Source organism: Notamacropus eugenii, chromosome 6, assembly GCF_028372415.1.
Source record: "Notamacropus eugenii isolate mMacEug1 chromosome 6, mMacEug1.pri_v2, whole genome shotgun sequence".
NCBI classification, from domain to species: Eukaryota; Metazoa; Chordata; class Mammalia; order Diprotodontia; family Macropodidae; genus Notamacropus; species Notamacropus eugenii.
The window spans coordinates 273,861,898-273,888,632 of NC_092877.1; the positions used below are offsets into that span (position 1 = coordinate 273,861,898).

At 35.8% G+C, this 26,735-nt stretch overlaps 1 protein-coding gene across 3 annotated transcripts in view; it reads left to right on the forward strand.

The window, feature by feature from the left end:
- Positions 1–25,665, forward strand: part of PCDH9 (protocadherin 9) — a 1,077,972-nt gene extending 1,052,307 nt beyond the window's left edge. For all 3 annotated transcript variants that reach the window (XM_072617056.1, XM_072617057.1, XM_072617058.1), the window contains one exon: positions 23,490–25,665. In XM_072617056.1, the coding sequence (XP_072473157.1) occupies positions 23,490–23,863 (374 nt within the window). In that variant the 3' untranslated portion in view covers positions 23,864–25,665. The remainder of the gene's footprint in view (positions 1–23,489) is intronic.
- Positions 25,666–26,735: the final 1,070 nt, after the last annotated feature.

Consider the following 26,735-nt stretch of genomic DNA (forward strand, 5'->3'; position numbering starts at 1 on the left):
ACACACACATATGCATATGTGTGTCATATATGTATGGTATATACATATATGACATGTATGTGTACATACATGTGTGTGCATGCATATATACATACATATACTATATACATATATACACATATGTGTATATGTGTGTATATATACATTTATATCTATAGATATATAAGTATATATGTGTGTGTGTGTGTGTATGAGAAAGCCTTTATGCCATGCGTGGATGGCAGATTTAGGTTAGCAGTAAAGAAAATAGTTTTGGCCATGTCATTCTTAAATATTTCAGTAGTCTATGAGGTAATTTAAAGATATCTTTATTTAGAAGTTATTAAAGAATGGATAAACTCACATGGTGTATTGTACTGAAGTCATGGTAAAATGATGGCTCCTTCCAACTCTGTGACCCCACAGGCAAACATCTGTATAAAGTCAAAGCCTCACCGCTTATTTTGCTGCAGAGGAGAGGATACAATGATAAATTTTACACAGCATTACGCAAATTGATATATGTCAATTATATCATATCAAGTATAGTAAATACCTTCCTCTTTCCCCTAATCCCCGGTCCCCCACACACATACTATTTGGAATTAATGGAGATAAAACAGCAAGCAAAACCTGAACTAGAAAAAAAAATAAGTTCTATTCAAGTGCATACAATTCAATTTAAACTAATTTATATATTCATTAATTTATTATTATACTTCAAAATGGAGCTCCTGCTGGAGACACTCTAAAGAACAGATGCACCCAATTTAGATGGTGTCATCAAAAAATTGCTAGATTTAGAGCTAAAAGAAGCTTAGGCTCTAATCTTACATTAGCTACTTATGCATCAGCTGCGTAAGTATGGGTAACTCATATAACATTCCCGAGCCTAAGCTACTTCTAAAAAATGGGAATAATATTTTAGTAGCATCTCACAAGATTGTCCTTAGTATAAAATGAGATAATTTATTTAAAGAACTTTGTAACCTTCAACATTTTATGTACCTGCCAAGTATTATAATTATCCACATGTGGATAATGTTCAAAGCCCTTAAAATAAGTTGTTCTTTTCAATACATTAATCCCCTCCAATTGCCAATAATGCTGATTTTGCTAGCAAATCTTTTTTTCCTGCGTAGTGCAAAGGTAAACTTAATCAAGGTTGAAGTATAACAAATTTTTGGTATATTTAACCATGTAAGTAGTATTAGAATATTTTCAGTGACTTTAGGTTGGATAACTAAACTTCCAGAGAACGGGCAAATAAAAGACAAACAGTGTTTATGGGTTGAATTATCTGGCTTGTGTACATGAAATAGAACCTGGGTAAAGCTTTCCTTTACTTTGTACATTTAACTACTGGTGCACGAAACTCAATGAAGTGTGCTAGGTCATTGAATTATTGAATTATTTTTATCTATAGACTAAAAATTCTCCTTCATCGTTATTCTCTATCAGTGTCCCCACCACTCTTGACTGTTTTTAACGAATAAATATGTGTTAAGAATCCAGCCTGGACTAGTAGATAGAACTGAATTTGGAAAGAGAAAGACTTAGACTTAAATACCACTTCGAACATACTGACAGTGTGACCCTTAACTTTGTTGGTGCCACAGACAGCTCTCTAAGAACATAAAACATGGAGCTTATCATTTGCTTTGGAATAAAAGTGTTTCACTGGCCACTCCCTTTCACAGTGATAGCTCAGGTTCAGTCAAAAAAATTAGTGTCCATGCAAAAAATGGAGCTTTATGTAGGCACGGCACATATTTGATGCAATTATATAAAACATTATTAAAACCCCAGAATTGATGTCAAGAGAAAATTATCACAAAAAATAGTCAACGGACTGCATATATATATACGTATATATATATATACGTATATATGTATATATATATATACGTATATATATAAAATTTGTTACTGGTTTACTTTTAGTGTTTGCCTTAGTTGAAACCTTAAGAAAATATTTTCAAAGCAGTAAATAAGAAATATAATTGTGTTAGTATGGCGTTTAAAGGAGACTAACAAGAGAGAAAACGTGAAAGCAGGGAGGCTGGAGAGGAAAAACAGTTATTATAGTTGTCTGGTTAAGGGGGGGTATATAATAGATTTGATAAAGGGAGGAAAGAAAGGAGGAGGAAGATCGGAGATCTGAGAAAGACTACAGAGAAGAAAGCCGCAGTTCATATTTCTCACAAGAGATAGGAATGATCTTCCAATTCTGACTCATTTTAGTTACAAGTAGCCTCTTGCTCCTGTTCTCATTCAGTCCATTTCACTCAAGCTGCACATACACCAAATCACATGGTAAATATAATTATGTGACTCTTTTTCTATTTATTGAAAATCAGAGACAGGATGCTCTAGTCTAAACAATTATAGATAAAATAAACTAACTACCTATCGATTGCTTCTTGACATAAGACATAAAAATGGTGGGGAAAAAACCTTGTAATATTAGTGTTGCAGAAAATTAATGGAAAACACCTACATAATCTAAATACTTGAATATGATTATACTTAGTTCCTGGTCTACTTGTATAATCTTGTGTGGGAAAGGAAATAGAGAGAATTCATTCTTGTGAATATCTGACTTTTCATTTTCTGATGTATTCGTTTAAAAGAAAATAGTTTGCAAATTGTTGGGCTAATTTTGTCAGCTTGCTTGTAGAAAAGTAGTATACAGTTTAGTCAGGAGTATTACTATTTCTTCTGTACCTCTGGCTTCATGGTTCCTTTATTTCACCATTAGATGTAATATGATAGAGATTGCTTATTACAGACTTTAAATCTCATGAGTACTTTTCTTCCCCAACCTGTTATAGTGGTCAGTGTTCTGTCACAAGCCCAAACAGTCAATTGATCAATCAATATAGTGTAATTATATAGCACTGCATATTTTCTCATTTGAATCTCACAATACCTTGGTGAGGAAAGTAATGAAAATGTTACATTCACATTTTATAGAATAGGAAACAGGCTCATAGAGAATTGTCTAAACTCATGTAGCTTGAAATGTGAAAGGCAGGATTCCAACCCAAGGTTTCTTTATAGACAGCTGGATATAGACATGCCCAGCCTTCAAGTTACCTATATATGTTAATACCGTTTTAGGTAATATAGAGATGGCAATGTCAAGTTAGCATATAGAGAATATTCCCTGAATGTGTGTTCACATGGTTATATTAAGGGTTCTCTAGGTCTTAATATAACAGATCATAAAGCAATTCAGTAGTTGTAGAACTGTGATAACAAAATCCTAGAAAATATATGTGTCTGCCTGGCAAATTTCTGACTTCTTAGTTATCTCTAGATGGGAAAACAGAAAACTTAAGGAGAAGCAAATAATCTGGGTGTGGCACACATCTGTAAGTTTAGCCATGAGGGAGGACTAAATTAATGGATCTCTTGAATGGAGGAGCTTTGAGCTGTAATGGACCAAGCAAATCAGGTATCTGCAGTAGATCAGGCTTCAATATGGTGTGGAGCAAAGAGGGCACTAAATTGCTTAAGGAGGGGCAAACCAGCCTTGCAGCTCCCTAAAACTTCTGTGGTGATTAATACAAAGAAATGATTGAAAACACAGAACTCTTTTTGAGAGGAGAGGGTTTCTAACAACTGAATGCATCAAGAAAGGCTTCATGTATAAGGTGGCACCGAAACTGAACCTTGAAGGGAGATCTTAAGAAAGACAAGGCACCTTGCTGGAGGCCTAGTATGAACTAAGACTTAGGTCTGATTTTTAGAAGCCATTTTCTGATGAGAGTCAACAGCCTGGAAAGGAATCACAAAGTGTAACTGGCCCATGTGTAGTGCCTGAACTTTTAGCATAGATGAGAAAAGTGAGAGAGGGTGGTGGATGGGGAGGAGGGGAGGTGGGTGCGTGATAGACTGAAAATCTGAACTGAGTGTGGTGGATTTATGTCAAGATAATAATGTAGCCTGAAATGAATTTTCTCTAACAGATCTTAAGTAAGAATAGTGCAGTCTTTGGAACCAAAAGATATTAAACATAGGGGAAAAAAGAGCCCAGAGTTCATAGTCCAAATCAAAACTTTGAATTCCAAAATCCTAGAAAAGAAATATGGAGTTGTAACAGCAAGCACCCTAGCACACCCAGCATGACCTGCTAGCACAGATTCTTTGATCTGGTTTTAAAGAAAGACTGCTCAAAAATGGGTTAACAATTCTACTTTTGATTGCATTCACTAGTTCAGGGGAAAGGTCAGCACCCTGAACTTGGAGAAAATACAAGCAGAGAAACCAGCACAAAGACCAACAGACAGGGCTCCAACTGTCTGAGTAAAGCAGTATTGCTATACGCTTTATATACATTACTGGATCAAGGGAGCACATACATCTGAGCAGTCAGTGGGCTCTGAACATACAGTTACTAAGTCTTAACCAGGAAACCAAAAGATCCTTCTCATGAGTGAACCCCCAAAGCAAAATACCAACCCAGAGCATATATACACTTCTCAGAACCCAGAATCATTACAATCCTTGTGACTCAGTGACTAAGCTCCTTAGTACTGAAAAAATGTGAAAGCCTTCCTACAAGCAAGCCTCCCCTAAGCAAGCTTCTCTTTAAGCAAGTTCCTCCCCCAAAGGGCTCCATGTGATTCAGGATGTACCACAGCTGAGCATAAAAACCTGTTAATGGGTAGGGAAGATCTTCAAGTTTCCTTAACATTACAGGAGTGTCACAGAATCAATTAGAATATTTTCAAATGGACATAAGTCATATGCTATCTGAGAATATAACATACTAGGTAATTTGGGAATTACCCCCTCCCCAGTGAAATTTAAATATAGCAGTCAACAGTAGAAACCCTACAATGGTGACCCCTTACCTCATAATTCCAGTATTAGCAACTCATCTAAACAGTGAGGCCAGTTCAAATATGCAGGAAAATTATTGTTATTTCTCAAAACTTGCTATATAGGAAATGCATTAAATAGAATATTTAGTTCCTCTGTGAGAAACTAGCTACTCTATTCTTCCTAGTTAATTTAACTATTTTTTGTAAGTTTTTTATATATGACTAATATGCAATCTGTATTCAGTCTACTATAATGCATTCATTCTAGTGAACTAGAGAGAACTTATCTGCCAGGCCTAGAGGCCTGAGGGCTACCCGAGTCTTCTTACCTTACCTCTCGCAGGTCTTCAGCTGGCCAAACTGGATAGTCGTATGAGAGAAGAGACCTCCCAGAGTCGAACAAGGGTTAAGCTTTTATTCAGGGTTCTGGTTACAAGTGCAGGGGAATTCTTCCTTAGGAGGGAGCGAGGAATCTCCCAAGGAGGCAAGATCTTACAATAAGAGATTGGAAGTAGAAGTGTAAGTGGGGAGAGAGGGGGAGGGGAGAGCGGAGAGAGGAAAAACGGAGCCTTCTGTCCTGTCCGCTCCGCACCCCTCCCACCTAAGAGCGCTTTCAGGCTTTCCTGATCCTAATTAAGCTCTCCAGCGGCATAGTTTGCACCTGAATACCGTGCCTGTTAGATAACAATAGGTGTGCCCAGACCCGGGACAGTCTCGAGGGCGGGGAGAGCTCTCTCCCATCACGTTTCTCATGGGAAGAGGCGGAAATACACGAGATAGCTCGGTTCACCTAGATTCCCAGCCGTTTCCTGGGGGGCCTCGTGAGAACTCTAAGATTTAGAAGTTCCCACCTTTACCCGCCCGAGACTGTCCACATGGAATTGAACTTCCATCCCCAGCACTTATCTATAGTTAACCATTAAGAAATTTCTTTTCCATGTCAATGTATAAAATACATATAGAATTTAATTTGACGATCTCTATTTTATCTTATTTTTTAATTATATCTTATTATTCTTGTGAACATCAATTCTCTTTGGCAACAACTTAGATATTTTCCCATAAGTCTAACGTGTTTTTATCTGAGCTTGAAGGAGAAATGGCAGCAGGAAAGGAATGGTAGAAATAGGGGAAAAAGGATAATTGGGAGCCAGATAATGGTAGAATCTCAGAGTGGGAAGGAACCTCAAAGGACGGCTAAATCCAATCTATACTTCCTTCTCTACCATACTCAATAAGTGTTGGTACAGTGTTTACTTACAAAAGAGAATTTATTATCTCTAAAGCATCCCATTATTGTTTGGGATAGTATTAATAATGGTTAGGAAGTTGTCCCTTATGTGGACAACTCCATCTCTACAATTCTGCCTTCTGAGATCAAATAATATGAATTTAATTCCTCCTCTCCATGATGGCCCTTAACTTACTTGGTGATAGCTATCATGATGATCCCTGCTCTCAAATGTTTCTAAGTTACAGGCAAACACATTTTCTTCACCCAGTCTTTATATGATATAATTTCTTTTCCCACCATCACAAAGACTTTCTTCTGGAAGTTTTCCAGATTATGATACCCTTTCTAAAAGATGGTGTCCAAAATTTTAGACAACTCAAAATGTGATGCAACTGAAGACTGACCAGTAAGCAGCCTAAGAATACATCAGATGTTCACTGCCATAGTACACATAGCATCCCTTAGACGCTTTTCAGATTAACTGTAATCATGTTGCTTCTGTATAGTACTTGTGAATTGTATTTTTTGAAATCCCCTGTAAAATCTTGTATTTATTCCCATTAAATTCTGTCTTGTTATTATATTGGACCTATTTTTTTTATACCTGGAGCTATTCTTTGAATGACTCTTATCATTTACCTTATTAACAGCCCCTTCTAGTTTTAGGTAATCTGTAAATTTGCTAAGCAAAACATCTATGTCTTTATCCAAGCATAGATTCAAGTCAATAGTCAAATCAGCAAACGTTTATTAATTAACACATATCATGTGAGAACAGGAGGAGATACATATCATTCCTGTTGCTCTATCTGCTGCTGGAGTTGTACTGGGGTGGGGAATATCTGACCTAGGATGAGTTTATACCAATATTTTTATTCAACTGTAGAACGTAGCTATTTTATTCATCTCTAAAATAATCCATATGACAGATACAAAAGCTTGTCCAGGGACTGCTTGGGTCTGAATTCCACTGGAAGAGATAAGGGGAGATGAGATTAGAATGATAACGAGGTAGTTTGGTTTTTTTTTTTAATAGCACTTTGCAGTTTGCAATATTTTAACATCACTGTCCCTAGAGTCAGAAGACTTGGGTTCATATTCCATCTCTCATATTTTCTATCTATTTGATCTTGAGTGAATCACAATTCTTGGGCCTCAGTTTCCTCACTTATAAAATTAGAAAGCTGCATTAGATGGCATATGAGGTCCCTTCCTGGTCTAAATTTATAATCCGGTGACCTTTTATGTTATTTAATATGTGGAATAAGACATGCAGGGGATCTAGAAACAGCTATCTAGATTCAAATTGCAGTTCTGTTGATTCACCTGAGTGAAATACAGTCAACCCCTTTACTCCCCTGGACCTAAATTTTCTCATCCACAAAAGGGAGGATTGAATTAGTTTTTCTCTAAAGTCTCTTTCTCCTGGAGATCATGGGATTCAGTTCTCCCTTTTTCTCCCTCAATTTAACGGGAGAACTATAAACTCTTCGTAGCTCAGCAAATTAGCAATAACCCCTATGGCATCTTTGTCTCTCTCCCCCTTTCTTAAAAACAAATAATTTTAACACAAAACGCATACATTTCAACAGTAAGAGTTGCCAAGACATTTTATTTCCTAAGAAAAAAATGAGGTAATTTGTCTATTTTCAGCTTTGCTGAAAATAAGCCCAGGATTCACTTTGTGAAATCCTGACTTTAGAAGGGGAACATTCAAATTCCAAGGAAGAAAATTTGAAAAATTCCCTGAAATTAATAACATGCAACTATTTTTAAAAATTCCACAACGGAGATGAATTTGTTACTGTTCTTATTCCCAACATCTTAGTTAATTTCTTTCAATTCATGCCAGAGTACGTATCTGCCATTGTGCCAAGTTACTCACTGCTCCAAAGGTGCTCCTTAATAAATTAATTCACTCGGTGCAAGGGCAATAAGCTTCTTAAATGCAATTGCTAATTCCCTCATAACTACAAGTTTATAATAGTGCCTCTCCTAGAGCTACATTTTTGGAACAAAGCCAAGTATTACTGGAAAGACTGTCAAGGAGGGAAGGTTTCACATTTTGAAACAACTGCCAATGATCTATTTCATCATCCTCCTACTTAGGCCAATCATCTACCCTAAACGTTGGGCCAGAGGGCATAGAAGACCATGAGTTTTAAGTGTTTTGACAGAGCATCTTTTGAATTATAATTAACATCTGTGCTGCTATCCTCATTGAAAACACTGAATAAGTTAAGCCTTGTGAAATTCTCTCATTCTTTGCCTTTGTAACTTTTTTTCAATATTTCTGTTAAATGGTAGTTTTATTTTTTTTAAAAAAGAAATTCACTGCATTATAGTTCATATTCAGGGAATTTCTTTTATGAAGTTTTTCTTTAAATGAAATAAAAATAATTTTTTTTCAGAAGGCAAGAAATGTTGCAATAACAAATACATTGTTATCCATTTGTACATAAAAGTAGGTAGCATTTCCATCTATGAAGGTTTGGGGAATTTAGGGTAGATTTACAAGTTGTCTTCTTTTATTCAATCTCTCTGTGTTTATCTGTATATTTGTTTACATATATGTCTTCTTAATACTGCTAAGACATTCATTAAATATTCTTTAAGAAAATGGTCAATACATTTCAAGCAATTTCACACTTTTAAATTCCAAATTCTTTATATTCCCTGACCACTTTTCATATCTGAAGGAAGAGATCATCTGAAAGGTTCTAGAATTCATAAAGATTAAATAGTATTAATCACATAAGACTACCAAGAGTGATTGGCATGTATTCTTATGTAGGGGAAAGCACAATCTGTCATTAACATATATCCACCCCAGGTATCTGCATCGAACACTTCTCCAGGTGTTTGTAGCCTTTCCAATTAATAGCAGCTTAATGCAATCAACAGACGCCAGCGGTTTTATTTCCATGAAAACAGATTTGCGAGGGGAAGAAAGCTTGCTTGAGTACTGTGAAGTTCTGCTCAGGTCCAGTCATTTTACTTTCTAGCACCTAGACTTGTTTTGCTAATGAGGCCAATAGGTGGGAAGTGAATCAAGTTCTTCATGTCTAGGCCAGCTCTCAATTCATTAAGCCCCCATCTGCCTCTGCCACATAGTATGTGAGCCTGGGCAATTCACCTAACCTCTCAGTGCTCGTACAGTTCTTTAAGTAATGAAACACTGGAGACTTGCATTGATAAGGAAGTCAACCTAAATGGGAGTTCTTTATCCCAAAAAAAAAATACAAGTACAGTCTGTATTTCTATCCTCTTATTGAGGCTAGTGGAGGTAGGTGGTGTAGTGGCTAGAATGCTAGGCCTGAAGTGAAGGCCTGAGTTCAAATCTGGCCTCAAATACATAGTAACTGTGCGACCCTGGGCAGGTTACTTAACCCTGTTTGTTTCCATTTCCTCATCTATAAAATGAGCGGGAGAAAGAAATTGCTAACACTTCAGTATCTTTGCCAAGAAAACCAAATCGGGTCATGAAGAGTTGGACATGACTGGAATGACTGAACAACAAATTGAGGCTAGGAGTAGGCTCTACAAGCGAAGGTATAGTTTTATCTAATTCCTGTTACATGGTAGTAGAGGAGAGAAAACTACAAACTCAGAAGGTGCTTTTAAAATCCTAGGTATTCAACGTATTGTGTGTGGCGTAGTTAGTCTTTCTCAATGTTATTTTTTACATCTTCCCCCCCACGCCCCCAAGTGAGTCATTTAGTGAAAGCATATTTGAGAAATTCATTTCTATGTCATTGCTATTGAGTGGGATTCCCCATTTCCCAGGAGACACACTTTGGGGGTGGTGCAGCATGATTAGAGATATATTTAGTGATAGGTTCTGAACTGAAGCCATAATGACTTTTTCCAGATGACAGTCTAGTTTTATAAATCTTTCCAGGGGTTCAGAGAGCTGGAAACCTTTGACTGTTATCTAGATTAAAAAGAAAAGGGTCATTGTATGGGCCACTTCTATTAGAGAAAAACAACTTGACACTCTAAATAGTATCCATAATACTTGGCAAGAGCCAGCTGTCTTGTGACTTTATTAATATGGTAGAATGAGGCAAATAGCAGAAGCCAGATCCCTCTAACAGGGTCCAACCATATTTTGAATGTGGGCAGTTAGTCAACAAATATTTTTTTAAGCACTTACTATGTTCAGGCACCTTGCTAAGCACTGAGGATATAAAGAAAGGCAAATGGTCTCACCTCCCAAGTTTGTGTTCTGGTGGGAAAGAGAACCTGTAACCAAATATAAATATAGCAGATATATCATGTAAATGGAAGGTAACTTTAAAGAGAGGAGACTAGCAGCAGGGGTGGTTATGAAAGCCCTCCTGAAGAAAGGGTGATCTGAGCTACATTTTGAAGGAAACCAGGAAGTATAGGTGAAGAGGGAGGATAAATGCACAGTGATGGCAGATGGAGTGCCCTTTGTCAGAAAAAGAAAGGAAACTTCTGGACTAGAAAGAGCATGGGATGGAGTAAAGTGTAAGAAAAGTTGAAAGATAGGAAGGAACCACATTGTAAAGAGCTTGAAATGACAAACAGAGTATTTTATATTTGATGTTGGAGATGTACGGAACCACTGGAGTTTATTGGGGGTAACATGGTCCTGAAGTTTAGGAAAATCATGTTGGCAGCTAAGTGAAAAACATATTAGAGTAGCAAGAGATTTGAGGCAGGGATCTAATTAGAAGGTCCTTGTAGTCTAGGTGGAGAATGAGGAGAGACTGTACAAAAATGATGATCATGTAAGTGGAAAAAGAGAGATGGATAGACACAAGAGATGTTGTGAAGGTAAAAATAACTAGACTGGGCAACATATTAGATAATGTAGGATAAGTGTAAGATAGGCTGATGATGACAGCAAGATCTCGAATGTAAGTTCCTGGGAGGACGGTGGTGCTCTCAATCATAATAAGAAATATGGAAAGAGGGGAGACTTTGTGTAGAAACTTAATGAATCTTTTCCAGATATGCTGAGTTTGAGATAGCTATAGGACATTCAATTCAAGATGGCCATCAGGCAGTTGGTGATGTGGAACTGGAAAAAGGCACATGGATTCATTTTATTTTTGTAAAAGAAAGCAGAAACAGGACTGAGATTTATGTTTATTCAATTATGTTTCTCTTACATGGACATTAACCTGAGTTAGTTCTTTGATAATAGCACATGTAGGTTACGTATGCATTGATCCATATAGATTATGGTATTTGATATATGAGAAGCAGTGAGAATAATGGATAAAGAAGTGGCCTCAGAAGCAAGAAGGCCTAGGTCAAGTCTTGCCTGAGACTTCAAATTACAGGGGACTTCCTGAGCTGCATCAATAGATATGGATATATGTGTATATGTATTATATATATGTATATATAATACATATACATAGATAGAGATATATAGATAGATAGATGTATATCTATGTATCTCACTATTTAATAGTATCATAAAAAGTACATTGAATTGATTTAAAGTTTTGTGTTATCCCCCTTTCCCTTATAATGACAAGAAATATTAATTTTTATTCCCACTTACATTTTAGTGCAAGTTTCCTTTACATGAAGTCTCAAAATTGCATTCAACAACATATTTTTATGACATTTATTCTGATTTGTTATCCTAATAATGGACTTAAATGTAAGCTATAGAGGGTAGGCAGGAAATATTTCCCATCTGTAGAGCACACCTGCTAGGATTAGTAACGAATGAACCACAAAGGATTCTGAGGTTCTGTTTAGTACCAATAAGTCCACCAAAGTGTGATAGCGATGTGAGACTTACCTCAAAGCAATGTATTATGGCATGCTCCTAGGAAAGACTCTTTTGTCTTTTCGTCCTCTCTCCTGTTATCCTGTAAGCTCTCTTAGCCTCATATCCTACACACAGTTTCTTCAGGATCTCTCTCTGTTTTCAAAGATTTGCCAACAACTCTTTTACCTTCCTTTATAATGAAAGTACTTCTATGTTTTCTTCATGTGCGTCTATATAAGAAACTCCCATTGAGGAATCTCTGTCTATTAAAGGAGATCAACAATTTGCCTGGGGCACTAGGAAATTAAAGGATTTATCCAGAATCACAAAGTTAGCCTGGTACAGTAGTGCCAGTCTGGAGTCAGAGGGCCTGAGTTCAAATCCTTTCTCTCTGAGCACTTAAAGCCTACTTGAGGGCACTAAGCAATAATGTAGAAAGAACAGAATAATTGAGTTTGAATTTTATTTCCTAACATCAGGAAGATGAGTCTGGCCTCAGATGCTTACTATCTTTGTGACCTTGGGGAAGTCACTTAACCTCTGTTCATCTTATTTTCCTTTTTTTGTAAAATAGTGATAAAAATAGCAACTATCTCCAAGGATTGTGTGAGGATCCAGTGAGATAATATTTCTAAAGCATTTAGCACAGTGCCTCGGCCTCAGTTTTCTTAGCTGAAACTTAATAGGGTTAGACTAGATAATCTCCTGGTAACCTTCCATTTCTAAGTGCTATGATGTGATAAACAGATGACCTGCAGGAGTGAAGTCAAAAGGGACAGTCTCCAATGAGGAGAGAGGGGAAACTACACAAATGTGAGAGAGTGAAAGAGGGTAAGGGTAAATAAACAAGTATCATCTCTTTAGCAGTTTTACCAGTGACTGACCCCAGACACAGAATTCTGTGTCTGGCTTCTTGCTCTAATGAAAATATATTCAACTTGTTTTTCTAAAGAGTCTTCTTTTATTTTGAGCACAATGCTGATTCTCTCAACATGCTTCCCTATAAGCTTTAAATTGGGGAACTTTAATGGTAATGTTAATAAAGCTATCAAGATTAATTTCACTGCAATATTATTTTTATTCCAATGTGTCATGTTTACCAGTGGAGCTTTATTTTTAACTTCTCCAAGTTAGAATAAAATCATTTCCCATTTTATGTATCTGGAAAAAATAAAATGAATTATACTGAATTTCTTCTATCATACAGACATTAATACAATTAAATATGCTTCCTGAAGGCTAAGCTATCAAAGCAAGAGTTAATTGTTGGAAGGAAGTAATTTCCCTCTTTCATTAGAAAGGAATATTACATGACTGGCAACGGGCTGACTGGAAATATAGCATGAAAACACAGCTATTATAGAGATGTAATAATTTGTATCTTATACTTACTATCCTGAAGAAGAAAAATTCATTGAGAAAATAACTATATTAATGAAGCCAATAATTTCTTTAGGTTCACAAGGTATTCTCATAGAGATAAATATAGATTATACGTAGTAAAGACTCAACAGGTAATCCTTCCAATTTACCTGTCAGTATAAGATTGCTTTTAAAAGACACTTCCACCATTTCTCTTAGGAGACCATTTCTTAATCACACTTTACTTCTCACTGTTCTTAAGAAAGTTTCCCTATCTAGTCAGTCAATTTTTTATTGATTTTCTATTTTGTTTCCTAGCTTTGTTACAACACAATGTTTACCAATCTCTCTATTTCATACCATTTTATCCTATTTCCCATTATAAAGGGTAGCCACATACTCTAGTAGATATATAAACGATGTCTACTTTTAGTACATCCTAATTTCAAGGTCCTAAAGGCTTCTTTTTCTCATTCACTCAATTTGCCCTTAAAGTTCTTGGACTAGAAAAGGCAAGATTTAAAACTGCACTTATCTGCATTACAGTCTTACATAATCTGTATATTCTTAGGACTTCATCCCAAAATTGTACCTTGCAATCTGGAGACCTTTGGTCTTGTACGTTTATAATGACTTACTATTTGAGCAACTAAAAATTTGGAAGAAGGGCCCATAAGTATAACAAGAGATCTTATAGAATTAAATTATTTAGAACCATATTTTACAAAAAAATCCAACCCCTTTTCTAACCAATAGATTTAAGAGATTCACCTTTAACTCTGAAGTTCTATGACTCTAGGAGCCTGGAGTAGTATTAGACCTTGTTAGTCTAGACCTATTTCTTAAACTATATGTTGAAGAGATTGAAATAGATAATATCTAAAGTCATTCCTGAGCACACGAATCTTGCATAGTTGGACACTGAAAATATCTATAGAGTCTTCTTTTGCTTTGCTACATATGTAATTTTTAATAGGGATATAGTAGAAATGTTGGCAAACAGTTATATAGTATGAATGTAAAAAAAGTTAATAAATTGGCAAATAAGGCCAAAATGAAGCAAATGGTTATCATTCTTTAGCCAGACCAGGAATAGGTACTCTATTGTTACGTATTATGATTTCTGAGTCAAGAGAAGGGCCCTCACTGCAAATTTATCACTTACTCTCATTCTATGAATTCCACAGTCAGTAGTATGTTTCTTACTAATAAACCATTCCTTTCTAGGATTCACTTTTAAGAATTAGTACTCCTACAAAGGTTAAAACATTAATTTTCTAAGACTAATACAAATTAGTCAGTAAGATCACTTTCCTCGCAAAGAGGTAGGCAGGGAAAAACAGGTAACATTGGAGATGTTGGAGGAAAGAATGGAAGAGTATGGAAACAGTGGGAGGACAGCAGAGTATTAAAAATAAACTTAACCTATATTGGAATTTTGGCTTCAGCTATTCACATGACAGAAAAATCACTGGAGGCTCCTCAAGGGATAAATTTATTAGAGATTTCCCCGAATGTTATTTTCAATTCATGTTGAGAAACTTCTCTCAAAACTGTAACTAAGATGGGGAAATTGGGACTTTGTCCTACAGTGCCAAATTTAGAAAGTTATGCAAACACTTGTTGTGTTCATCCTTCGTTGCCAAAGAAAACCATGCCATCAGAGAAATAGACATGACTTGCACTTGACTTTGTTTTGAGTGAGGGAGGGCTGTGCAGGTCACCAGCCTCACTTCTCCCTTCAGAGCCATCTGAATCCAGTGACCAGATGTTCATCAGGATGACTAGAGATGACCCAGAATGCAATTCAGAAACTCACTTAGGGTGAGATGGCATCTTTAAGAAGTAGCCAGGAGATGGCCCAGATGGTTGTCTGGATGAAAGAAATGACAGAGCTTAGTGCCTAGTTAGAAAGAAAAAAATGTAAAGATAAAGGATGGCCCCTTTCTTCTCCCCTTTCCTTAATACTTTGATTTGAAGGTGAGTTGTGTGGCACTTTTCCCTAGTGTAGTTTGTGCTTCCCCAGACTCATATAATACTAGATATGCTTCTGCCATGGATAAAAGTTTTGAACACTTATTAACACTATCCAAACAAATGAATTGTGCATCTCTGATAGAGCAGCTGCTCATATGGGACTTGCATATCTGCCCTTTGGAGCTCATTTTACAGAAAGAAAAGTTAAATTCATTGAGCATTTCTGAAAAATTATTGCAAATTCCAAGAATTATAGTGCAATTGTGGGAGCTAAGCATAGAAGAATAGTTTGCTTTAAAAAAAAAAAAAAGATGTTTATAAGGTAAGTTGCAAGAGAATAAAGCCTATGATAACATAAATAAGGTCTTTCCTAACAAGGACTTTGGTCAGAATTTTAAAGCTAAAGAGATGAGAACAGGACTGGGTAAGAGTCATTCCAGACAGAAAAATGGTTTCAGATTATACAGGACATGCATTTTCTTCATTGTGAATTGTGAAGTCTGTCCAAATAACAGAATCCTCTCAGGCAGAGAATCTGCTTGGGATGACCATGTGTTGTTGTATTTGGACTATCTCCATCTGCAAATGTTGACTCTTCATCTGTGACCACAGAATAAAATCTGTATGAAGAATATGTAAAATATTTAATCCTTGTTTATTCATTAACCAGAGGTTTTTGTCAAATCCTGCTGTGTCTTTGTTTCTCAAGGTAATTGTGGATGCATTCCCAATGTAGTGTTTAAATCTGAGTTTTAAGGTAGAACTTTGATTAAAGATTTAAGCTTACCTTAGAATCAGAAATGTAAATAGTTATTATAAATATAAATTGACTTACAAAAAGCTATGTGCGAACAAATTGGTAAGGTGATCTATTGGGAACTGCAGTAAGTAGGAAATTAGAAGTGATATTTTCTCTAGCTTGTCTATACCTCAGTTTACTTATGAGTAAAATAGAAGAGGCAGTATGGTTTAGTGTAGAGCACTAATCTGTACATAATGATCCTTGTGGACCACATATTTAAATTTAAAATGTAACATTATCTATGTTTTGTTGTATTTTATTTTATTAAATATTTCCCACTTACATTTTGATTTGGACTGTACTTGAGAATGTTGTGAGCTTCATGTTTGACACCTCTGGTGTCTGGATAGAAAAGTAGACTTGTAGTCATTAAGACTTAGGTATAAATAGTGCATCTGACATCTGTGTCATTTTGGGCAAGTCACTCAACCTTACAATGCCTCAGGCAATTCTATAAGACTGTAAATTACAGGGTATGTGCCTATCTGCATGGCTAAAGAATTTCTTCTCTGACAATTCATAAAATAATAAAAATCACAACTTTAATTTCCCTTCTCCCTATAACTCTCCCCTGCCCTCTCTCATCCCAACACACTTAGAATAGCAGAGAAGAATCTTCAAGGTCATCTAATCCGATTTCCTTATTTTATGCATAAGGAAACCAAAGCTCTAAGCGGTTCATTTGAGTAGTAAACAGGAGAGCTAAGATTTATCATCAGGTACTCTGGATTCCAAAGTAGTTCAGTACATCATTGTGTGTTTATCCTTTGGTGCCGAAGAAGACCATGCCATCAGAGATATAATGACATGACTTACACTTGACTTTGTTTTGAGTGAGGGAAGGCTGTGCAGGTCACCAGCCTCACTTCTCCTCCAGAGCCATCTGAATCCAGTGACCAGATATTCATCAGGATGACTAGAGATGACCCAGAATGAGGCAAGTGGGGTTAAGTGACTTGCCCAAGGTCACACAGCTAGTGAGTTTCATCATTATTGTTTCCAGAGAAAAATGCTTTAGAAAAATAGCATAACAGGACATAGGAGGCACAATTAAGTGGAGTAGCAAGAATATAGCATATAGCAGAGAATAATCATAGTAACCCACATTGATATGGTGATGTCAGTGTGCATCCCTCATAGCAACTCTGTGACTTAAGCGTGTGTGAATGTGTATGTGTGTGTGTGTGTAAATATCCATTTTTAAACCATCAAAGGATAAAATGTACAAGAATGGGGCAAGTGTACATCCCTGAAGACCTCTGCTAAGATTACTATGCAAACTGTAGCGTTTGGAGTGAGTTTGTGGTAGGCAATTTTAACAATTTTTAAAGCACCAGGTATTTCAAGGCAGTGGCCATTTCTGCTGCCCTTTGTGACTGAGGCTGTTCAATAAATGTAAGTGAATATAATGATTAGTAATAGCCCAATAGCAGGGGAGAAACAAGTGGGAATTAAGAGGACCTGTCAAATGAATATCATTCTAGCACTGCTTTCTGATTCCCCCGGGATTTACATGAATTCAGCTGTATCTCTCTGCTAAAGCTAATCCATCAGCATTTTAAGAAACGTAAATACTCACATAACTACCATGGTATACTAAGAGACTAGAGATAAAATAAACTAAGTATGGTGCTCTTTGCTGAAGACCTGCTTTCCTATCTTTTTATCATGGATTCTTAAAAACTATGGCAATGAAGTATAAGCTCTAATGGATCCAACCAGGTTGGATGACCTCTTGATACAAGATCCAGACACTTGCGCTGTGCTGTCACAGAACAAGCACCACTAAATTCAGAGAGGCTAGAAGTTTGGTCAATAGGCAGTCAGTGCTGTTGGCCATAGTAATTGGTGATGCCTTAAATAAGTATTATTTTGAATAAAATATTACATTTGTCTGTTTACAGATATTAAAAATATAGTCAAAGGGACAGAGAGTTCTTAAAGCAGAACTGTAACTGTATATATACAAGGTACGCATCCACCATGGGCACAATATGTAGGAAGGACACATAAATATTTCTATTTATAAATGCACATATTTTAAAGTCATTAAGTTTTCTCCTTGTGGTACACCTAGATATTTATTTTGTAAATTTTGTACTTTACAAACTTTGTAAAACTTTGACAGTATCCTTGTGTTATAGTGGAAACTAAAAGGTTCTGGTGAGCTGTAATGCAAAGGGGCTGTAATTTTCAGCCATTTCTTGGCACCACAAATGCACTACTCTGGCTTTGCCCAAAAGGATCTTTATAGGAATGTTACCTATGAGAGAATGTGGGCATGACAATTGAATAGTATTGCCAACAGTCTAATAACGATGAACAGAATAATAAATCATTAGGAAAAGTTTATATAATGGAAGATGATTGAGAAAAAAAGAGAAATGAAAAAAAGCTGTCACTCCCAAGCCTAAATTTAACTGGGATTTTCTGTGCTCATTTGGACAAAAACAAAGTGTCAAATCATCTTTCTTTTTTAGGATACTCAGCAATACACAGTTCTATGCATGAGACTTTCTCACCTTAGCGTGCAGTCTTTGGGGAAAACAGTAAAATTAGAATGTATGAACAAATGAGGTTCCGTTAGAGTGACAACACTTGTTCTCATAAAAAAAAAGGTCATTTCACAGCTGGACTCAGGACTATGTGTAGCATAGAGAAAAGAAGCTAAAGTTGAACAGAGACTAAAACAAAAAAGGAAAAGCTAGTGTGATTAGAGAGGTTTTTTTTTTTTAATAAATGTTTATTTTTTAAATGTTAAATGGTAAAATTTTAATTAGAAGGTGAAATGTTTATACGTGGCTTAATAATGCACAGTGTGTTCAGCACTATTCTACCTACCAGCAAACTGTTCTCTAGAATATGAGCTCCTACGAGACCACAGAAATGCGTCTAAATGAAAATTAACTAGAACGTGTAAGGCAAGATGATAAAAAAACGACTCTAGTTCCCACTTTGGAGCTAGAGAATTTTGAAGAAGCAGGTTGAAAAGCAGCTGGTCAACATGCCAGCAGCTACTTGCTAATTACAGCAGTGAGTTAATCAATGAAACAACAGTTTAGCTTCTGGGTGTAATAAAATAAGATAAAAGACCACTCAAATTTCCTACCATTTAGGTATAGTCAGGATTCTATTGGCATAGATAATTTCCCTCTTAAACCTGCTTCCTTTGAAGGCATTAGTTCATACAGCTGCCTGGCAGCTGTTCACACCCAAACCACACACACACACACACACACACACACACACACACACACACACACACACACACACACACACACACACACACACACACACCCCCCTTTCTTATGGGGAGGAAGGGATCGTAAGAGCTGATATAAATATTTACCAAGGCCATTGAAAGGAGTGTTTTGTTATGTACTTTTGTGTTTGCTTTCAAAACATTTAAATTCAGTGACAGATGGCTTGTACAGTTTTATCAGCACTTGTGTCTTTATATATTCAAGCAGCCAAGGCTGATAACTGAACTCATGCATTACAGATTGCACTAGAAACAAATACTGGAAGGGGAAAAAAATCAATAAAGGAATTCAGTGTGAAAAAAATGTAATACAGGGATTTTAATTTCCTCTAAAAGAAAGGATAGAAATGACTGTAATTATGAAATTAACAGGTATTCAGGAAACACTTGTGCGAAAGCATTGCTATAGGCTATGAAGATGAGTTAAAATTATGAACTATCATTAAAAAAAAGTCTTAGTAGGGGCCATGGGTCTAAGTAATAACCACTAAACAAACATTATACTTTCTCAGGTCCAATTTACGTGTTAAACATTTATATCATTTTATTTTATTTTATTGACATTTGGTGACAATTACCTTTTTAGATATGGCTGAAAAATATCTTTTGTAAATTGAATGCTTTAAAGAGTATGAAATTGTTGAGTATGAAATAATATATGAAATATATTCCCATTATCATTCTCTATCACAGAGATGAAAGATGTCAGATATAGATGTAGCTACTGCCCTCAACTCAGTCTTGTTTCTTTCATATCATTAAAGTTTATAAAGTTTTTTCTCACTAAAAAATGACATTGGATGTGCAGAAGGAAACTTCCAAAATCTCAACATTATTCATTAGTAGTGTATTTCAAACCAATTTTTCTTTCTATAAGCCTCGAACCAACTGGATAAGACAGATAGGTATGGAATTGAATGACTCATATGTAAAGGTTATCTACTTTTTCATGTCCCAGGGGTTAAATGACCAAATATCATCTAGAAAGTGCCACCTCACCCAGGACTGCCCAGCTACTAAGGTTTTTATCTAAAAGACTTAACTAAGAATCAACAAAACTTTGATAAAAATCCAACTATAGACTGAATTAACACCTTGACGATTTCACTTAAAGGACCGAATCATGTGAAATGAATCTATCATGAATGAGTTGACATCATTTAAAGGACCCCAGTTATTTTTCTCCCCCAAGAAAATATATATACACACAAACACACATACACCCTCCTATGTGTGTATATATGTATATAAGTATACACACACATAAATATATACATAAACATTCATATTCTAGTGGAACATGAACTTTGTCTTTAACTAGACAAACCTTCATTCATTGATATAAACTATACCACTTTGCAACTGAAGAGAATTTGTTAACCATCTATTGTTGCAATGAACTATATTTCCCCATATCTGTCTTATCTGTGAATGTACACATATCTCCCTCCTGTGTGGTACACATACATTTTATATCCCCCAAAGACCTTCCTTTCTTGATTTATTCAGCATTGTTTGTCTAATCAGGCTACTGTACAGTATCAAATTTTCTTTTACTCTCTTTCTATAGATAGGAAGAAAACCTAATTTTATTTTAATTATTGATTTCTCTGGGAAAAAATTAATTGTTATTTTTGGAAATATCAGAATAGATGAACTACTGACATTAATGAACACAAACTCTGTTTTATATCTTGGATTGATGGCAAAGTAATTTCCCTCTCCATTGATATTTAAACAGTCACTCAAGTATTTATTAAAAGGCCTGTTTGGAGAAAGGATGGACACATAGGAAGCAATCACAAACTAGGTGATAGTATTATAAGCACTCAGTCGTGATCTGACCTGCATGTGCTGAAGCAGTTCAGAAGACCTGGGATAATCAATGGTTAAATTACTTAAGGGAAAGTTTCAGAAAGAAAGGAGGGCTTTGAGGGCTTCTTCAAGTGTAGGTTAGATTTGGATCAGCAGGGAAAGGAGGGAGAATCTCTTCCCAAAGAAACTGACATGCAATAAGACTTGGAGGCTGGGTGGAAATTGGTACGTTTTGAAGACAGCGAGGAGACATGAGACAAGCAGATTAGGAAATCGTGGGATATAAGGTTGCTGTAGTCAACATAGACAACCGATAGGGGATCATGAAAGGGGCCATTACAAATGATGAAGTGCTTAGAAAGAAATTTCTGAAAGTTTTTTGATCAGAGGATAGCAAACTAATGAAGATAGGACTTTACAAACAACCAGACTCAAGAACTATGTACAAGTCATGGACTTTTGGCTTATTTTTGTTTGTACGAACTCTGCATTTGTTTTTTTTATCTTTTAATTTTTTAAAAAGGCAGGTTAGCACACTGAAAGAAAGCCAAACAAATATAAGATTAGTCTGGCAGTGGATTTCAGGATGGATTCAAGTGAAGTAACAGACTAGAAAACTGGCTAGGCAGCTCTAGGGCAAATCAGGCTGCTGACTGGAGAAGGTCTGAGTCACAATGATGACAATGGTAGTGAAAAAGGTCAATCCGATATGAAAGACATTGTGTGTGTGAATAGTTTCTTTATAATTTGGGGCAAAAAATATATATGTTAAAATTAGCTGAAATTGTTTTCCCTAATATTTATAGTTCCTATTCTATGGAAAGATAATAATGCTGTTACAAACCACCCTTCCCTCCTCCCAAATTTGCCTGTATCTGATTTGTGAAAGGGATTCCCTAATTCAGATAGGAATGTTCAGAAATGAAATCTATAATTAACCTGTAGAACTAACCACCTCAGAATATTATGAAGGCTAATGGCTATCAATTTTTTTTAAATCCCACAACCACCACCCATAATTATTGGGTACTTAGAAATATGATAGTGCTAGCTAAAAATAACTTTGGAATTTAGTATATTCTAATTACTGAATTACATTTATTGCTGACATGATCCAGACTAACAGAAATGTTTTCTTTTTTTCCTGCTGATTAATGCCTGCGTCTTAAAGTACTACATGCCTGTAGCATTCATGCCTATCCACTTAACCTCATTTGAAAAATCAATGGTAATTTCCAAGCTATCACTTATCACTTGACTGCTTAATCAAGGGGGAAAAAAAGCTTGTTTCCATAACTATTTGTCTGTTATTTAAACTGAATTTGATTTTTTCTTTTAAAAAAAGTTTTAAATTCACACCTTAACACTGAAATCCTAATTCAAATTTATGTTTCACATAGCCCAATGAAGATAAAGAGGTGGCTAATTAATACTGTCCTGAATATTATACCATATAAGATTAAATCAGCATCTTAGCTTCAGTATTATACCTTTGGAAACCTCAAAAATACATTAGGATAGGGAAGGAGGCAAATGTTGGCAGAGGATATAGATGATTTCTATGCTGAATTTGATTTCAGAGTGCCTGCAGCTGGCTGGCTGTGCTCTCACTACTGTATTACAGTTAAAAAAAACAGTCCTCTAATACATGCTGGATTTTCAAAATCTCTAAATACATTTCTAATGTGACTTCATGAAAGAAACAATACCTTAATACTGATGTGGTAAACAGTCAAGTTTTCTATTTTATATGCATAGTCATTGGTGTGGCCTCTTTTTAATTGTCTTAGGCATCAAGTAATTCTTTTGCATGTTATTCCTTGGAGTTGGAGGTTTTATTCTCTATAGTATTTAAATCTTAAATGCAATACTGTATTATTTCTGAAGATTTCACATAGCTACTTTCTTCTACCTCTGGAATCTGAGAAACCATTACTGCTGTTCTATATATTATGGGAGAATTTGTAGATAAACAGAATGCATGTGTCTGTATAAATATATGTGTGTGTGCAAATATATATATATATCATATGACTGTGTGTATATATGTATTTTTAAGTTAAAATATGGTTTTAAACAAAAAAAAAGATGTAAACTTCTCTACCTGAGAAACTCATTTTAACTCATTTTACTGTGCTTTAATTCACTCTCATTTTGTAGAAATGGGACAAGAGACAATTCAAGTTTGGAAGGAATCTCATTGACCATTTATAGTATCACATACTAAAAAAGAATCCATTCTAGGCCGTCTTTATTCAAATGATCCTCCAACTTTTGCCTGAAGCTTTCTAATGAAGGAAAATGGATTGAATGAAAGCCATTTTCTTGAATTAATTAGATTAATACTCTCAACTCCTTCTCAGCAAACAAAATTGGCAGTACAATGGCCTTTTATGAAAATAAAAGTTACATAAGAAATCCTAACCTGTGCTTTTTTTCTTTATTCTTTTTTGTCTTGCCTTCTACAGATGGACCTCTTGGTCCCCGAGGATTAGCTGAGGCTACAGAGATGTGCACCCAAGAATGTCTGGTGTTGGGTCACTCTGATAACTGCTGGATGCCTCCTGGCCTGGGTCCCTATCAACAGCCCAAATCTCCTCTCTCCACCTTTGCCCCTCAAAAGGAATGGGTGAAGAAGGACAAACTGGTGAATGGGCACACGTTGACCAGGACCTGGAAAGAAGATAGCAACAGGAACCAGTTCAATGACCGGAAGCAGTATGGTCCCAATGAAGGCCATTTCAACAGTGGCAGCCACATGAGTGACATACCATTGGCTAATCTGAAGTCTTATAAACAGGCATCAGGAGCTGTTGAGAGTCCCAAGGAGCACCAACTATAAGAAACGGCTACTTGGGACTGAATGACTTTAGCCTATGTAGACTTGCTAATACTGTGTGTATCAGAGCTTTACGTATTGGGTAGATCTCTAGAACTATGCTTCTTATAACAGGGATATGCACATCTTTGCATAGCACTATGAAAAGTATGATGTCATGCAGCTCAAAGGAGAAAATACTTCTACTCCTGTGGTTCTGTTTACAAGAATTAAGTAAACTCCACAGATATCTCTCTAAATAGTGCAAATATCCCTACTCGAGTTCTGTTTTTTGACCCTGGACTGCTGCTATAAACAACAGAAGATACACTTGGAGAGTGAGAAAGGGCAAAGAATTGCAATGATTGACAAGCATATCCAGTTAGAAAATTGTGCTCTTGTCATTGATTTGTGCTGGGACCAGTATACTTGACATCATACTTCAACTTAAATGATAAACTTAAACCTATTGTGCTATTAACAATGTTAGTGGACACTTGTCAGTCAATCAGTGTTCAAGTATTTGTAAATAGAAGCAAGTTATTACTAATGATTTTTGTGTACCTATAATGTTCACCTAAAATATACTGTAGCATAATTCTGTCTTATTGTTGTTTCCTTTTTTTAGTTTTACTTTTTTTTTTATTATTTCTTTTAGTGACTGTTTCTGTGTTAATAGTCTGTCTGACATGCACTGTTTTCGAGGAAATTAAAACACTTGTGTTTTTCTTATACAAAGGTTCTGAAACCTTGCTTCTTGCACGACAGCACGTGATACTCATGAGCTGGCAAAGAAACCCATCAGCAACGTTTGAACAACAAAAAGACTTATGCAAGGGCTGGAAAACTCTGAACCTATACTTTTTTTTAACATTTTCTTTTTCAAAGCAGCAAAAATGAAAATACTCTCTAATAAGTAGCATCTGAAAGTGAGAAGCGGAAAAGTAATATTCTTCAGGAAGTGATCCAATTCAAAGTGATCAGAAAGGTCATTGTCATCCAGGCAATTGAATGAATCACAATTGGAGCACATGGAAGAAATAAAATCATATTTTAAAAATAGTAGTTATATTTGAACAAATGTGTGTCTATAACTAAGACAGTCTGTATTGCTGAAAAGGCAGCTTTTGTGTTTATGCTCATCTGCGTTAATGTTGTAGTAACACGTGTTTTAGACCATAGCCACAAAATATTTAATGTGTCGTGCCTTCATGATGTAACAGAGCATTCTCCTGGTAGGCTAGTTGGGGGAAAATAAAGGGTTAAATCTCTAATTATTGCTGTTTAACTGTTTGTTATCATAGTTGGTCAATGCCTGGCAGGTACCAGCATCACGTCACTTCAGTGAAACCCAAAGAGTGACTCCTAATGTTAATAAGATCTCAGTTGCACGTACAAACAAATTCAAATTTGAACATTCTTAGGAGGTTTTTGTTAAGGCATGACAGATGATTTAAACAAATAAATAGCATGCAAAAAAAAAAAAAGTCCTTACTGAGAAAAGTGAAAGTTAACTTAACACCACAATTAAACATGAGTTTTAAAGGTAATAAATAATAATAAAAATAAAGTTTGCTAATCTGAATAGTTAATTTGTTCTTACCAAAAAGTTATTTTGTATATAGCAATTCACTTTTTTTTCACATTATAATGGTATAAAATGGGTTGGGGGTGCATTGCTTATTGCAGTACTTATGTCAGTTTGTGAAGGGTGTTTGATGACTTTGACAGAATAAATATCTAAACAGTTATCCTTGTTACTGCTTTGCCAGTTCAACGTTATTTACAGTTATTCAGCTCTTGCAATAAATGTTCTGAATTCCCGACTGTGTTGTGTTATTTCTTTGTGAAAATGAATTCTCTTCTCTCTTTCATGTGAATTTATTTTTATAAAGTTACATTTTTAAACTCTGCAGCTCACATGATTTGCAGTCAGAGGGGAGGGAATAAGAAACACGTAATGTCACAGTCTTGCCCGAGGGATTTTTTTGATAGGCCACAAGGATCCCTTCTGAAGGAAGTCACAGAACACTAACCTTAGGCTCTACTTATTATTACTTTGGTATAAGAATTAGGGATGAACCTTTGAGAGATTCACATGGGAAACCAATGCAAACTGAACCAAATGAATAGGTGGTGCTGACCACATCAAAAGATCTGGGGATCTAGGTCAAGCTCTGTGGAGGCTGATCCATGAAGTAGGACTCCAGAAAGGGGGTAGGCTTCTACCTCGCTCCTTGGTTCAGGAAAAAAAAAAAGAAAAAGTATAAAAATTTGGGTCAATGGTCAGCCAAACTCTGACAATTCCATTTTCGTATTTTTGCCCTAAGTAACTTAGATGACTGTTCATCGATAGTCACAGAATGGAATCATTGAATTGTATGGCTGGAAATGGAACTTAGAGACCAGTCAGTCCACACAGGTCTCATTTTGCAGATGAAAAACAAAAAACTGAGACCCAGAGACTAAACTGACATTCCTAAGAACACATTGCTAGCTGATGGGAGCAAAGCCCTGGTCTTCTGAATCCTTCTAATAGCTATTATACTTTAAGTTATTTGATTAAGCTATTAAGTGATTACTATGTTTAGAGCACTGTATTATACATAAAGATATATGACATAGTTCTAGTACTCAAGGATCTTATTGAATTTGTCCATCAGTTAAATAAAATACCTCAATGTGATAAATTATAATTTGACTTTCTTTTGGGTAAGAAACTGATTAACTTTTTGTTACCTATGAAGGATTTAGGTCCAAATCCTGGATTTGCTATTCCTGTGACCGTGGCTCAAATCCTCTGATGTCTCTGGGCCTCAATCTAAAGAATGACACAACATATTAAATGATCTCCAAGGTACTTTTCAGTTTTCAATCCTATTATATTATATTATTA